The sequence below is a fragment of the Argiope bruennichi genome, chromosome 1 (genome assembly GCF_947563725.1).
Source record: "Argiope bruennichi chromosome 1, qqArgBrue1.1, whole genome shotgun sequence".
In the NCBI taxonomy this organism is placed as follows: Eukaryota; Metazoa; Arthropoda; class Arachnida; order Araneae; family Araneidae; genus Argiope; species Argiope bruennichi.
The window spans coordinates 88287660-88304501 of record NC_079151.1 but is presented as its reverse complement, the minus strand read 5'-3'; the positions used below and the strand labels follow the sequence as shown (position 1 = coordinate 88304501).

The 16842-nt window shown below is 30.6% G+C and overlaps 1 protein-coding gene and 1 long non-coding RNA gene across 2 annotated transcripts in view; both read right to left on the bottom strand.

Annotated features, from left to right (window-relative positions):
- The window catches only part of LOC129970746 (sodium/calcium exchanger 3-like), a 227261-nt gene extending 219326 nt beyond the window's left edge, over positions 1-7935 (bottom strand). The window contains exon 1 of the mRNA XM_056084485.1: positions 6119-7935. Coding sequence (XP_055940460.1) covers positions 6119-7803 — 1685 coding nt within the window. The 5' untranslated portion in view covers positions 7804-7935. The remainder of the gene's footprint in view (positions 1-6118) is intronic.
- Positions 7936-8674: 739 nt separating this feature from the next.
- The window catches only part of LOC129978290 (uncharacterized), a 252882-nt gene continuing 244714 nt past the window's right edge, over positions 8675-16842 (bottom strand). The window contains exon 3 of the long non-coding RNA XR_008785224.1: positions 8675-9024. This is a non-coding gene — a long non-coding RNA (uncharacterized LOC129978290). The remainder of the gene's footprint in view (positions 9025-16842) is intronic.

Genomic DNA, 16842 nt, shown 5'->3' with positions numbered 1-16842 from the left:
AGAAGATTGTCACTTTTGGACTTATCGCTAACAAAAAGTTACAACTTAGCGCGAATGTTCGTCATGTACCCGATTCTCCAGTCTGGCTAATAAAGGGCAGAGTAGCAAGACGTTATCGCCCCAAAATTATATATAACTTTATGCATGTTTATAAAATTATAACTTTTTTTTTTGCCAGTTAGAAAAATTGGGAATTAAAAAAATAAATAAAAAGTTAGAACTCGAACAATTTTGAGATATTAAAAAAAAAATACCTATCGCTTTTCTAAATGTTGACATTGCGCAATACAGTAGTCATGTGATCATTTCAAACCGGATTTCCACACAAAAAATTCTGTCCTAGAGATAAAATTTTGGAGCTCGAATGATTTTGAAGTGGGAAAAAAAATATAGTTTTCTAAGTATCGATGCATGTGTAAACTGATAGTCACGTAATTGCTTAAAACCGATTTATGCAGGCTTTCGAGGAAAATTAATTCTTTGAGAAAAAATATTTTACAACTCGGTTGTTTTTAAGATGGTTAAAAAGCATCGCTTTTCTAAATGTTGGTGATTGCGAAATATGAGTCGCGTTTTTCCGTCAGATTGATACCACGTGACTTTAAAAAAATAGTGATCTCACATGATAACTTCAAATTTGCGACTGCAGATTTCAATCTTTATGTTTTCTTTTATTATGGTAACTAGTACTGTTTTACAGTTTTAACACTTTGTTACCTAGTGTCTACCATTTATTTTTGCGCAGTATAGCTAAATTTGGCTTTTGCGCCAATAACCCCAACATTCAACCACTCATCCACAACTTTTTAAAATCGAAATCACATTCACATTAATGCCAACATATTAAGTTGAATGATAATAAATGAAAGTAACTAGAATATTTTATCATTTGACTCGTGTTCAAACTTTGATAGAAATTGTCACTAATGACAAGCTCAATGTCACGTGTTTTAGCTTTCGTTATGGAAACGGTTCACCTTTTCTCCACACAAGAGGCAGCAGTGAATAATTTAATCATTTGCTTACAACGTGATAGGACAATGACCCAAACCTTCACGTAAGTTCATTTCCTTATTTTTTGAACGGAAGCGTTTTAATAGACCACTTTGTAATGACTTTTTAACACTAAAGATAAAATAAAAAGCCATTTCTTAAACAGAATGTACAGATTTACAATGTTGTAAAGATAAATTTTTGAAAGATTAATATAAGAATTTATTTTCAGTATCAGTTTTGAAAAAATATATATAGTAGAAAAATACAGCTATATTTATTTTAGCTGTATTTTCCCACTTTATATGGTTTAGTTGTATTTATGTTGTTTAATATTCTGCTGAATATATATATACAGCAAAATATTGAAAAAATATCTTATTTCAATATTCTGCTGTTTTTAAACATACTTATAAAAGAGACTAATAAGTTGCTATATTTAAGACTGTGACATAAAGTATATGTTATAAAAATATTTAGTTACAAGTAAGTAAAGTTTTGTTTGTACCAAAAAAAGAGAATCTTTCCATATACTTACAACTAAAATATGTATTATTTTGCACTTAAACTTAAATGTAGTAACGAGATTCTAGTTATATCGAAGAACAACATATTAGATTGAATTATTAAAAGCCTCTATTTATCAAAAGTATATCTTAAAAGCATTTAATTGAAGTAAATTGTTTTGATTCTCATCAAAAGAGAATATTCCATTCAACATGTTAAGTAAAGAATTTATTGCTGAAGTAAAGTATGAATTCAGGTAGAACTTGTTTGTTAGTTGTTTTTTTCAGATAGTTACCTCATGCGTTTTCGCCATTGTTCATAAAAGGGTATATATGCAATTTTCGAGCCTTCTTTTGCTAACACTTCCAGCATCTTTGTCCCAGTACTTCTTTAGAACGTGATAATAGGTTCTCTTTAAACAAACACTTTTACCCACTGACGGGATTAAATGAGAATGAGAAGTTCCCGATATAGTGGCTGGTTCTCTCCGCCCTAGTGAGTACAGAAGGAGGTAGTGATTGGCTAACTCCCATCGATGATGAGATGTACTTCCCTAGGAAAGAGTTGTGCCGTGGCCGGTGATGGCCCTTAGAACTCAACCATAGTTCCCACCAGTGTTGCTGTGGCGCTGGTCCGATCATCCAGTTTTATCCGTGGACCGGGGGGGGGATCAGAATAGTCAGTTGATGGTTACCCCAAGGGTTGCCAAACTTCCGGACGAGAATCAATTCTTGATTGTTCGAGGCAAGAACTTAAATTTATATGTATGTAAAAATGCTACGTAGACTTAAAATGTTCATCAAAGTATACATCAGAAATAAATTTTGTAAAATTATATTTAGTAGTAAATATTTTTTTTTTGGTCATAAAAACTTCTCTAGAGCCCCTTCTGTAATATTTGCCTTTGAAAAAAAAATTAAGCACCAAGGGGTATCTATGGATTTGTGGGTTTAAATATTTAAAAGTTTGAAAACACCTGCTCTATCCGACGAAAAATTCACATAGCACGAAATCTCCGGAGTACGAGGGTTGTGGATGTATCGTAATGTAATATTCTGTCGGGTAATTTGCTACCAGAAGGTGCTTATGAACCGCGCCTTGTAGAAATAAAATACCCACTCCTTGGCTTTCTCCTCGACGAGAGTTTTAATGATGAGCTACGAGCGTTCACTGCACATATTTTGATTGGATGAAACTTGTTCCCTCATATGATACTGTTCTAAGGGACACAACATAATTCATTTACATTTAGAAAATATTTTAAAAGTTGGAACTTCTTGAACGCAGCAGCATATTAATGCAGCACAGCTTTTCTTTAAAGTATATGACTGCGTTAAAAAGTCGACTTTTTGGGAACTATGATTTTTTTTATTTAAAATTCTTGATGTTTGAAAAGAATATTATTTTTAAATCTATTTTTTTTCGGGGGGGGGGGAGAATTTATACTGATTTTTATATTTACATTTATATACACTTTAATGTTATTTTATATCATTAGATGCTATTTTCTCAAATATGGAATATGATAGAATTTTCTTACGAAAAACTTTATAAATTAAAATATAATGCATATGTTTTATTCAAATTTCGAATAGTAATTTCTTAGTATGCTCTAAAATTTCTGAACTAAAGAATAAGTGATCTATTCCTTTAGAAATATTTTATAATTGTTTTTAATACTTAGCATTGTAAAACAAATTGTAAATTTCATACCATTTATCAATATTTAAAGAATCGCATATCAAACATTTTACCAATATTTAAAGAATGGATAGAAATACGGCTATTTGCATTCCTTACATCTGCAAAATTTTCGGCAAATCATTTGATAAATCTCTAAATTTGAAGACTTTTCCATCGCACCTCTTTTTCACCAAAAAAAAAACCTTTTCTCCAATTTTTAAGAACTTTTGGCACTTAATTGGGATATTTTGGTTTCATAGAGGTTTTTTTTCAATCTTTTTTATGCAAATATAAAAAAAATATAACAATTTTCGAGCTTTTCCGAAAAATTTATCCCTAACGAAGTAACATACTTTAAAGAAGAATTTTGGAATGCCGTAAATTCGAAATGGGAAGGAAATCTCATTATATCATTTTTAATTTAAAACGTTTATATTATTACATTAACCCTTTCTAGGGCCGTGGGAAGTATGCTTCCCACCAAATTTATCAATCTTTGTATGAAATTATGTAGGTTGACATAAGTTCTGACAAATTTTTTTAGTAAGTCAGAAACTTAGATGCTTCAGTTCTTTATCTCAGACAAAATGATGTGTCTTGATTTGTTACTTAATTATTAATTAACCAAGTTAATTAATTAATCAAATTCAATTTATCTAATAAGCTAAATGAATCCCTTTTCTTATTCTAATTTCAAGCCTAAAAATATTTTAACATAATATGACTAGAAAAAAATGGCCCTTTAAAGGGTTAACTAGTATACAATACTATTCCATATGAATTCTTATTTTTAATCGTTTCTATAAAATATAAATATTAAAAATTCTCTCTTTTATACTTTAGTAAAATAAAAATTGCACTGAAAACATGAACAAAAAAAAAAGAAAAAGGCATTATATATTTTCTACAACAGCCTAGGTACCAGTAAAATATGCATGGCAAAAACACGAAACGTCAAAAATATATTGCCATTTTTCCTACGTTATGGAGATAGTAGAATATTTTCCTACTATTATTTTATTCTGAGAAAGATAAAATGTTTTTCAAAAAGTAATCTGACAAACGTCAAATCGCAAAATCAATATTTTAGGAAAGAACAAGCAAGCTTCAGTTATGCTAAAAAATATGAACGATACCGTACGCTATTCGTGCATCAGATATGGGAATATATTTTTAGATTAAATGCGACTTCGCCGAACAGAGGCTTTAGACATAAAATGACTCTATTCTTAGATGAAATGCAAAGTCAAATACTTTTTCAACAACAACATTTTAAAAATTCACACAAATCAGGCACTGATTTGTTCATATTGCAATATCTCGAAAAACAAAACTTAATGCGTTTTTTTTTAAATACATTTATTCTCAGACGCTGCACAAATTAACTTATAAAAAGACAAATTTAAACAAAAAATAAAACATATCCTGAGCATATCCCAATTAAATCGAGCAAAAGTTGATTTAAAATCAGTAATTTTAAAAGCACGGATTCTACCGTCACGCTAACAAGTCATTGTTTCTTTTTTGTTGTTGTTATTTGTTTGTTTTTATATTCTTTCATATCAAAAACAATTCCATCATTTGTCTAGTATGAATGACGTTTTAAGATATGTAACTATATTCAGGATAAATTTTTTGAGTCGTTCGAAAACAGTTATATTTTTGAATATTTGCATAGAAAAAGATTTAAAAATTATCTATGAAACCAAGATATACCAGTTAAGAGACAATTTTTTTTAAATTGAAAAAAGGGCTATTATTGGCTAAAAAATGTATAAAGCAAAAATCTCCTATTTTAAAGGTTTATGAAATGATGTGCTCAAATTTTTGCAGATAGTTTAAGAAATATATTATCTAGTTCTCGAACTAAAAAATAAGTTGTATTTCTATCCACTCTTTAAATATTGGGTTTCAAAGGATAAATAGCATGAAATTTTCCAATTTTTTTCACATTGTAAAGCATAAAAACCATACAAAATATTTCTAAACAAATAGACTATTTATGCTCTAGTTCAGAGACTGTAGAACATATTGAGAAATTATTATACTAAATTTGAACAAAAAAACTTGCATTCGATTTCAATTTATGAGGTTTTTCATAAGAAAGTTCTATCGAAGATTAGAATTTGAGAAAAAAGCATCTTAAAATGTAAAATAGCATTAAAAAGTATGTAATTGCAAATATAAAAAACCAGTAAAATTTCCTAAAAAATAAATTTAGAAACAAAATTCTAACAGTTTAATAAAGAAACCTGCTCAAACATTAACAATATAAAGTTTTTAAAAAATTTCATTATTTCGCAAAAAAGTCGATTTTTTTAACGTAATCACTTACTTTAATAGCCCTCTCTGTAAAATCATAAAGATAATTCACTATGTAAATTGCAGACATTACATACAGAAATGATATTTTTGCATCTGTTTCTGTCCTGCTTGCTATACATAATTATTGGAATAGTAAAATTGCCGGATAGAAAATATTAGCTCTTAATTCAGAAAGCTTATTATAATGAAAAAAAGAAAAAAAGGCATAACATTATTATTCTAAGTATTACTCTTTTAACAAAGAAAAATGAATCCAACTTTTTATCTTACTCATTGAAAGACATATGGGATAATCAAAAAACAAAAATCCACCTTACGGCATAATCGACGTGCACGACCAGTAACAACCAACAATATTGACCTCGACCTGTATTCGCGTATTGTCTAAACGCATTTTATTATCTTCCTGAAATGAACACGCAATGCAAACCGGTTTACTCAGCTTTTTTCACAGTTTTTCACGCAAAAAAATTCAATAAAAAGAGCTTTACAATAATTTAAATTAGGAGGTTGAAAACAAATACATATCAAATCTTTCCTGGATCTATTCCACAAAGATAAAGCAGTAAAGGTCAAAATCATTTATCAGAAGTAAAATTTCTCTACTTACGCATTTTCATTGTTTTCGAAGACCAGTATTCCTTCCACGTGCTTGTAATCTTTCCCATGCTTGGCACTTCCTTCCAGAGTCCGGAAGGGAATAATGACTCGCCCCCTGGCACCGCTGTAGCGTACGACCTTGAGCCGGAATTCCCCCACCGATTCCGGAACTTCCTGGGCCACGTCCTGGAATCCGAAAACACCGCTGTGATCATCGTCCAGGATCATGACAGTGGCAATGGAGGGTGTGGCCAATTGTAGCTGACTAGTGGCACCATTCACAGCCCTCAAAGGTGGAATGGCATCGGGCTGATTTAGATATCTTGGGTTGCTCAAACGCACGTAAAAGTGTTCGTCTTCTTCGAAAATGTCGTCGTCAATGACGGTGATGTACACCTGCTGTTGAGTTTCACCAGGACGGAAGATGACAGTTCCCGCCAAGGGTTCATAATCTGATCCAGCTTCTGCCGTACCATCTTCTGTCTCAAAATCGACACATACGGAATGGGACAGGTCGCCAGACCGGACAATGGTCACTGCAAATTGCCCAACGCTTTCCATTACAGTATAGTGGGCAGGATTGAAATATATACGGCACACGTCATCCCGAATCGTTTCCTTGGATTCTTCCTTTTCTGGTTCTGGTTTTTCTAACTTCTTCTTCAGTAGGTTTCCGCCACCAGTAAGCTTTTTTGTGGCTTGCAGACGATAGAAGGCCCTGCTTTTTGGGCCCTTTTCCAAGATTTCTTCCCTGGCCATCAACTCCAACTCTTCCATGGATTTCTCAGGATTTTTCCTTCTCAGTTCCCTCAAAAGTTGTATATATTCCCGGCGGTGCTCTTCGAATTCCTTTACTTCTTCATTCTCCTCTTCCTCGAAAACTTTGAGACCACTCTTGTTGCATCCTTGAACGCCCATTTCCACAGCCCCTCCCTCCCCCTCTCCTCCTACAATAACCCCTCTTTTGTTCATTCTATACTTTTTAGAGAGGTACTTGTAGATGAGGAGTCTTCTGTCTGCTATGTAAGCAGTCAGTACAGTGGTAGGGAAGAATAGGAAAGTCACAATCCCTTCCCACACTTCAATGACCCCATAGGAAGACCAAGTGAGGATGAGGTAAAGCCAGATGTAAGCAAACACGCTCCACGTCATTGTGACGAAGAAGACTCGCAGGTGCTTGATCTTGCGATGTTCAGTGCTAGGGATGGCCCAAACGCAAATGGCAATGATCACGAACATATTGAAGGCGGCACTTCCAACAATGGTGCCTGGACCAAGCTCTCCAGCTTGAAATCCTTGGCCTATCACTTCAATAACTGATAGAAGAATTTCTGGAGCAGACGATCCTAGAGCCATCAAGGTTAAGTTGGACACAGTCTCATTCCATATCCGGACGCTTATCGTCTGTGTTTCGCCATTTGGTTTTTTGATGACGACTTCTTTCTCCTTCGAGGTGATGACCTCGATGGCTGCCATGAATCTATCAGCAATGATAGACACTCCCACAAAAAGATAGACCAGGGCAATGAAGTATATTATTCCTCTGGCCACTACATCGCCTTTGCTGAGATTGGTGGTAGGAGTCCAAACAGGGAGAATCATGCCTTCTTTGCATTGTGTATTGTTGGATGCTGATGTCCTACCCGCCATAGCAAGGAACACAAACAGAATCAAGGAATGCATCGTGATGCCCATCGTTTGAAACAGAATTACATGAAATAGACTTTAGCAATTTTTTTCAGGTCAGGTTTCTAAAATATGATATACTGCCATAATTAACCATTGTCGCATTCTGTATAATCTATAGCAAGACGTAGATGTAGTTTTTCAAAGAAATAAATCAGAAATTCAAAATGTTTTTGATAAAAATTACTCAATTAAGCTGATAAAAATTTTAAAACGGTTTATAACTTGGAAAAACTATTAATAATTAATCTAATTTTCTTTTAATACGCTTTGAATGTTACAGAAAAAAAACCCTCATAATGTCCACTATATAACTGTTACCCTATACAGTATATATGCATATTATAATGAATTAATTGTTAATTCCTTTCATATTTATAGAATCATATTTCTTTTATAAATAGAAGAAAAACTCATAATAATTAAACTTTTGAAAATGTTTGAATGCTAATAAAAACAATTTTTCTAAATAATTAATCTCAATTGTTTACAATGAATATTGAATACAGGAATAATTTCATGCTGCATTTCTCTTTAAACGATTTGTTATTTGTCTTAGATAAAGTAATAAATAACATTCATCTTAAAAATTAATTTTTGAATGCAAAAAATTCATTTTTCTTCCTCAAATCAATTAATATGCGTGAAGAGAAATTTCTAATCCACTAAGATCTCAAATAAATTATTTCTTACTAATTTCAATAACTTTTTTTTAAATGCTTGAATAACATTTTAATTACAGATGCGAATTGAGAAGTGGTTTTAATGGCTTAAGATTCTCCTAGCAATTTAGATTTAAAAAAGAATTTTAATCAACAAACTGTTTCAATTAAACTCATGTTTTATCAGCAACAAATCTTTTCCAGTTGTTGCAGCAAGACAGAGGAGGAGAAACTAATTAGTTAAATTTGCTTAGGATTGGCTAGTCGATTTTAGAGGTGGGTGGCTGATTGGTTGCCTTCCCTCCAATGAGCAAGACAAATTAATTCCTTCGAAGTGATTGATGGCAATGTCGAATGTTCACCTTCCATTCTATGTCACGAGCTTTTCTCACATCCCTGAATGGTGGATTGTTGATTGGAATGAGAATCGATGTTGCTTGGTTAGGATCATGTTAATGAAAGCGACCTTCATGTTAGACGGTGGCATATATTTTTCGATCTTTCTAATTCTAATCTTCGAGAAGGCAGGATCTTGATGCATACTGGATTTATTCACCGTAAATTAAACCTAGAAAGAAAAAGAAGGAATATTTATCAATCAGTGTAATAATAGATTTATTAAATAAATAAATACAGAAATACTATGATTTACAAAATTTAATTATGCTCTATAAAAATAAGCTTTTTCAAGATGCCTCCTACAAAAAAGTTTCAATTTTTGATTTTTCAAATTTTAAAATATTTAAATTAGCTCTAGAATCTATCACTTCAATAAGTAAAAGGATTTTATTTGCTAACTTTCTTTCATTGATAAAAACATGCAAATAAAATAAAAAGATTCATACTACATACACAAAATGTCCATGTAAAATATAGAGAAACGATTATATCAAATAGAGAAACAATTATGTACGCAAATCTAACTTTGAATTCCCTGATTTATTTTTCTGAATTTCTTTCCTTATCGCAGTTTACGAAGAAGTTATAGATTTATATATTATGTGCAATTATTTCTAATGACTGTCCATATGGATAAAAAGGAATAATTGAATAACTAATTACTGAAGATTTATAAATAATTGTGGACGGATGTCTATCTATTCTTTTACTTTCGAAGGGGATCCTTACTAGTAACATACCCAAATACATGATGATTTAAAATATTTCTTAAAAATCTTCGATGGATTGGATTTTAACAAATAAATTTTGCAAAGGAACATATTATAAAAATCCGCAGCATTGTTTTCCATTATAGTTAGCTTCATAATAAACAAAAGAGATTTACAGGCATTTTAATAGGTATTAAATGGATGTCATATTAATGACTCATGAATTTACAGACAAACATGGCCATCATTTAGTAACAAAAATAAAGGTTTCAGAAAATACAAGAAATATAGCGATATCTGTACTAGGAGCCGAGATCCAGAGATTTTTCTGGAAAATGCATACCTTCTGGAGAGATTATAAAAGGTGAAGGGTACACAGGAGGAAGGAGTTATTTCATTAGAGTACTGACAACAAAGGAGCTCTCTAGCTGCCATCTGAGCGCTACTGTGTTGCTGCTGTTTTTTAATAACGATATGTCGTTTACGTGCTTGCTATTGTTTTCAATAAATACTGTTATAGAAGTTATTTCTGTTCATGCTTTTGTGTAATAAAGCATCATGATCTGTAACTGAGGTTCTTACACTTCTTGCATTCATCGGACGATTTCCGATGATTATGGTTAACAATATAGACATTAATGTCATGTATTCATGAAAGATACTCGTGACCTTTGGTAAATTAAGCAATTGTACCAGCTTGTTGCTCCATTCAAATGCGCAATGAAAATATTGTATTTATTTAGCACTCATGAGATGGCAAATTGAATTTAGTATACAGTACATTAAGTAGGAAAAGGAAAACAACAGTGTCTCTTATCATGAAAGATTTTTAAACAAACGATAAAGAAAATTTGATGCTTTATTAATGATAACTTAAATATGTGAAGAAGAAATATAAATTCTAAAGTAATTACATAAAATGACATGTTTTATGCTTAAATTATTTTTTAAATATACTATAAATATACTAACCTCTGATGATAATTGGATATTTTTTTTTATTTGGAGTGACATTTTTCCGAAATTCTCTGTTAATCAAAAGACGACAGAGCAAATTTAAGAATCTAAAGTTTCTATGTTCATGGTGAGAAGTATTTTATTTTTTAGTCAGAAAATATATTAATTAATAACACAAATTTTATAAAAGCAACACAATTTTATAGCATCTAAGACTTTCAATTTTTTTTAATAAACTCATGACATCTATTTTAAGTGTTTAAGAAATCTGCACGGTGTTAAGTGTTAAGAAAATACTCTTTAAGAGCACGGATATGATGGCGGTAGCGTAATTTTGAATTATATTAAAGCAATGGCAAATTTATCCGTTTAAACACTTACCGAAAGCTTACGTGGTTAATTATTTACAATGGTATTTATATATAATTTTAAATAATAAAAACATATATGTTAAGAAAAAGTTTTATTATGATACTTAGGTACAGTATTGTACGCAGAGAGTCAAATAATTCTGTATAATTTATATAAAATAAGTCATGCATAGTTCAGCTAAGCAAACTGGAAAAATTGGAATTCTCTTCCGGACAGATAATTTTAAATAGGAGAATGGTATTTTGGCCAGCTAACTGAAGACGGCAAGTGGCATCTCTGCTTAATATCTTTCAGAGGGGTTATTATGAAAGCATAAATGTTGCTTAAGATTAGATACAATTATAGTCAAATCGACAAAGATGAAGAAAATGCAAAAATTTGAACCTGAACAATGTTTTGCTTAAACTTTATTTGAGTATTTTAAAAGATATATTTAGGAGTAGCAAATATTAGTGAAAGCACGGGCAAAACAAATATGAAACTTCCATTAATTTAAAGTTGTTTCTGTTTAGTACCTTTGATGATAAGCATATTAAAATAAATAAATTTAGTCATGAAATCGATTTTGCAAAAACATTTTGCATGAAGTCGGACTTTTCTGAATAATATTTAGCATGATAATGTTTTAGACGCTCTTTCCTGCAAATTAAATTACTAAAAAAATTGAAACGATCAAAAGGCAACTCTTTGCTGAACAGACAGTTAGACAAAAAGCTATCAAATTTGACATGTAGTTACTTCAAAGTAATAGAGAATCATTAAACGTTTTTTTTACATTAATTAAATTTTTAATTGATTAAAAATTAATCAAAATTTTTGCGTGTTTTTTTTTTCATAATAATTCCAAAGCATATTACTCTACAAAAAAAACAAATTTAAACCTTCTTAAAAATCAAATAAGTTTATTTTCAGAGAACCGATTTCATATTTGTATAATTTTTTCTCTGTTCTTGATGAATACTTTAAAATTCATTTTCGGCAGAACTTGTAATAAAACTTTTCATTGCCGTAATGGCATTATTTTCTATGACAAATCTTTCATTCATCTTGATAAATTTTCGATTTAAAAAAATCATTTTTTTCAACATCCATCCAAAAAGAAGAATTTTTACTTTTATTTTTAGTAACATTTTTAAATGTTAATAAAACAGAATGCATTGGCTGTTGCAATCAAACTAGACAGAGAAAAACAAAAGAATCATATGAAAAATACTATTAAATGATGTTGTTTCCAACAAGAAGTTCGAATTCCCCCTTTTTTTTATTCTGACACAGAATGCTTAGTTATTGGTTATTAAATTAGCCATCTTAAATATATGCCACTTTATTAAAATTGCAAACTCATCTTAAACCTCTCCTTAACATGCTTTCCCACTTCCAAGATATTTATCCGTCTAATTATTATTAGCCTATTATAAATGCATTTGTATGCTTTCTTTATAACAGCAAGTAACAATAGGAAGATTTATTGGAACGCTCGGTTGTAACACAATAGTGGGGAATTATTAATTTCCCAGCTGTATCGAGGAAGATATTTTCGTGTTGCCAGCAGATGTTGCTGAATGGAAGAGATGCTGCTTTATTATCCTCTGGGACCAATCAAAAGGCCAAATAAGAAAAACGTCGGCATTGCTCGGGAGAGAAAGACTTCGGAATGAATAGCCATCCTACGCCTATTGATATGATACAAATGAGAACACAGATCGGATCTTCAGTTGTTAATAAGATGTTATTTCATACTAGTTAAGAATGTCTTTTAATGGTTTCTAGATTTAATGATAAATTTTATTGGCTCAAGGATTAATATCTGCTTATATTTATTTATTAGCATAGGAACAATTTATTATTGAATTTCATGGAATGGTGAAAAGTAGATTCTTTGAAATGGAAATAAATTCACAAGGGCTATCTAAACTGCCTCGTCGTAACAGATATATTAACCGTCGCTGATTCGAAAGATTTTTAAAAAATATCTGATCATTTCTTGATACTAAATGGTTTGTTCTAAAGACATTATATATATATATATAGTCGGCTGGACATATATAGACCTAGTAGGGCCATCTAAGGTGTAATGGTCAATCTATAAAGCCTGGCTAAATCTAACAAGCGTAATGTTCGATCGGTTAGGTTCGGCTAAAAGTAACAGATGTTCAGATATAAATCAATTATCTTTCTCTGACACCTCAAATACATTCACCAATTAAAATTGCGCTCTTTTAAGATATCTTGCCACCGAAAAGAGCCATTGGAGTTTTACAAAAGCTATATGAAGTGCAAATCCAATCAGTTCCTTCTCATGAATGGATGCATTTAAGTTTAGATTTTGCCATCGAGGGGGTTCAGACAAGTTTTTTTTATTCATTTCTAGAGCTTCCGAATACCACACCTTTTATTTATTTTTTTCGACTGTAACTCACGAACGGAAACTAATTCGATAACATAGATTTGGATTACTAACAACAAAACTTATTTTTAAAAAAAAACATTATTTTTTAGAACTTATTAAACGCCCTTTGCTTATTTCTATTAACATCTTGATTATTTCAGTGTCCTATTTTATGGAATGAATAAAAAAGCGTTTTAATACTTTTAAATTTTAATCAACTCAATTTAAAGTAGAACTACAGAAAATCAGGATTTTTTTAAAGATTGATTTCCTCTCTAGTACATGTAAAATGCTTTAATATTGAATCGATATTAAAACAATAAATAGTATATTATCTAATTTCGAAAACTTTTTTAAAAAATATGATCATTCCTTGATAATAAATGGTTTGTTCTGAACAGTCTTTTGCAACATAAATATTCGATGTAAATCTTGCTAATCAAAGAAAGTTGAATAATTAATTCAATTAAAAATCAAATTATTTAAAAACATCAACTTAATATGAAACTTTAATTGGACTTTAGGTACAAAACTGATATCCTGGATTCATTATATTTTTTTAATTTAGCAATTAAAACTTTTCAAATTCCTGATACAGAACATTAGTTGGTCTGAAGTTAATTTATAATCTAAAAAAAAACTGGATTTTATTAAATTTTTCCATCTTATTAGATAGATTGATGACTAATGATAGAAAATAAAATTTATTTTTATATATCTTAAATGAAATATTAAAACAAAAACTTCCTTCATGGAATTCCAAAAGATTTTTTTTTCCATTATCATCACAAAAAAAAATTCATTTGGAAACATTTCGTTACTTCTTACAAGAGATATAACTATGAAATAAAATATTATTCATCGAAGATTAGCATCCTTTATTCAAATGTGTCGTAAAGAGGAGAAATCCACAACAGCCATTCGTTGAGCAGCCGCTCCCTATTTATTTTTATTCTAGATGACAAGAGCATATTCGCCTCGGACGTGCATGATGAAGGACCCTCCTTCTTCTAGTCGCCTCCGCCTGCCCAAATCCTTTTCAATCCTTCATGAAAATATATCGTAAAGGTCTAAAGCAGTTTCCTCTCATCGATCTTTATCAGAAGTCTTTTATGGTCTTTATGTGTACGAGCATGGGATCTTTCAATTTGACAAGCATCGCTATTAAAGTATTCTAATAAATACGTAGGAATTTAATCGGAAAAATGACACCCAGGACTGAAGAATTATTTGTCCCATTATTGAATGAAGAAAAATAATGAAAGGCCTGATTTCTTCAAAGAGGATTATCTTTTGATCATAAATCGAAAATGAATTGAAATCTTAGTCTAGTTTAGTTGTGATAAACGTTTTGAAAGTCTCATTTCTTAAATATGTGAAGGTTATTTTAAGACAAACCTCTCTCCCACCGAGGGGCATCTCAGAAACAAGGATGAGAAACTTCCAGTATGGTGGTTGGTTCTCGCCACCCTGGTGGCGAGAATTAGAAATGATGGGAGTGAACTAACTGCTATCGATGACGAGGCTTACTTCCCACAGAATGGGTTGTACCGTGACCGGTGATGACCCTTAGAACTCAACCATAGTTCCCACTAGTGTTGCTGTCAGAATGGTACGGTTATTTAGGTTTTCCGTGTGTCATAGGGGAATCGGAGTAGCCGGGTATGGTGAGGACAAACCACTCATTTCTGAATCGCAATGAGATACGGAGAAGGATAACTGAGATAAAATATCTTTTCTAACTTTCCATGCCATATGATCAATTGTAAAACGTTTGATACTCGATATTAGACTTAATCTTTTTATAATTGAATTTCGAACCCTCCAATTTGAAACCCTCGATATTGTCTAATTCTGAAATAGAAACCTTAACACAAGCTCAACGATCTCCAAAAATTTAGCTTAAAAATCTATTTTATAATATTTACTTTAGCATAAAAGTGTTTCCTAAACGCTCTTATGAAATGAATTCTATTAAAAAAAAAGAACGGGGAACAAATTTATAAAATAAATATTATGAGATAAATTTTAATATTTTTGGTGTATTGTAAGCAAATCAATTATTCTAGAAAAATTACCTGGTGCATAACATAATTCATAAATTTATTTTTTAAATTACTTAACCCTTTAAAGGGCCATTTTTTTCTAGTCATATTATGTTAAAATATTTTTAGGCTTGAAATTAGAATAAGAAAAGGGATTCATTTAACTTATTAGATAAATTTAATTTGATTAATTAATTAATTTGGTTAATTAATAATTAAGTAACAAATCAAGACACATCATTTTGTGTGAGATAAAGAACTGAAGTATCTTAGTTTCTGTTTTACTAAAAAAATTTGTCAGAACTTATGCCAACCTACTTAATTTCATACAAAGATTGATAAATTTGGTAGGAAGCATACTTCCCACGGCCCTAGAAAGGGTTAAGAGACTAATTGCATAAAAATGAAAAATACATAAAAATAAGATTTAAGAAAGCCATCAGATAATATCATCAACAAAATTACACGAAATTTAACATAGAACCACATGAGCTTTATCTAAAACATGTTAATTGATGTATTCATACAATTTCAATAATTTTCAAATTAAAATCCGCAGAATTTTTTTAGTTACTTTTTTAAAAAAAAAAAAGTGCCTGGTAAATTTAAATTTACAAACAACATTTTTATGCATAAATTTGTAAAAAATGAATTAAAGAAATTTAAACAAAATTTTAAAATAAATATCGTTAATATATATCGTTTCACAATAAAGAATTGACTTCAAAAACCTAATTTGAACTGAGGTTGCCGTTCCTAAGCAATATAAAAAAGTCGTGGCACTTTTCTATAGAAGTAATTATAGCATTTTAAGATGTTTTTTATGGAAGGAGTTGCAATCATTCAAATCCAGCCTAAATGTTCTGTCCAATTTTTGATATTGAATCTCAAATCCACAAAATCGAAGTTTTTTTCTAATTGTACTGCTATGCCAAAATAATCTAAGTCAAAATTAAAACCCAACTGATTTTTCAAATAAAAATATATAATATTTGACAAAAAATGAACTTTATCCTAGTAAAAGTTGAACAAGAAGTTATGAATTCTCAAGGTACTTATCTAGAAATAAACAATTTTATGCCACTTATTCCACTTTTTTAAAACTCAGGGCCGATAAAAGAGAAAGAAGGGGTGAAAATACCGACTGTTTTCTTCTAGAGTTTCTGTCATTTATGCTACCTATCGTATTTACATAGCACGTGTTGAATTATTAAGAAACATAAATTACTTTTCCAAAAAACATTTACTAATGCTTCAATATAAAAAGACATCCATAAATAGTTACAGCAAATATTCAATGTTAAATAAAGATGTATGGGAAAATATGTATTCAGCGTGTAAAATAAATGGAAAAACTATAACATGAAAGAAATGATAGATATACTAGAGCTCAGGATGTTTTTAAAAATTATATCAAGACGATTTTTACTCGAGACATGGATTCACGCGCCAGAAGTTAAAAAGAATTAGAGGCGTCTCTTAATTTTCTCTTGAGAATATATTTCTTTAAATTT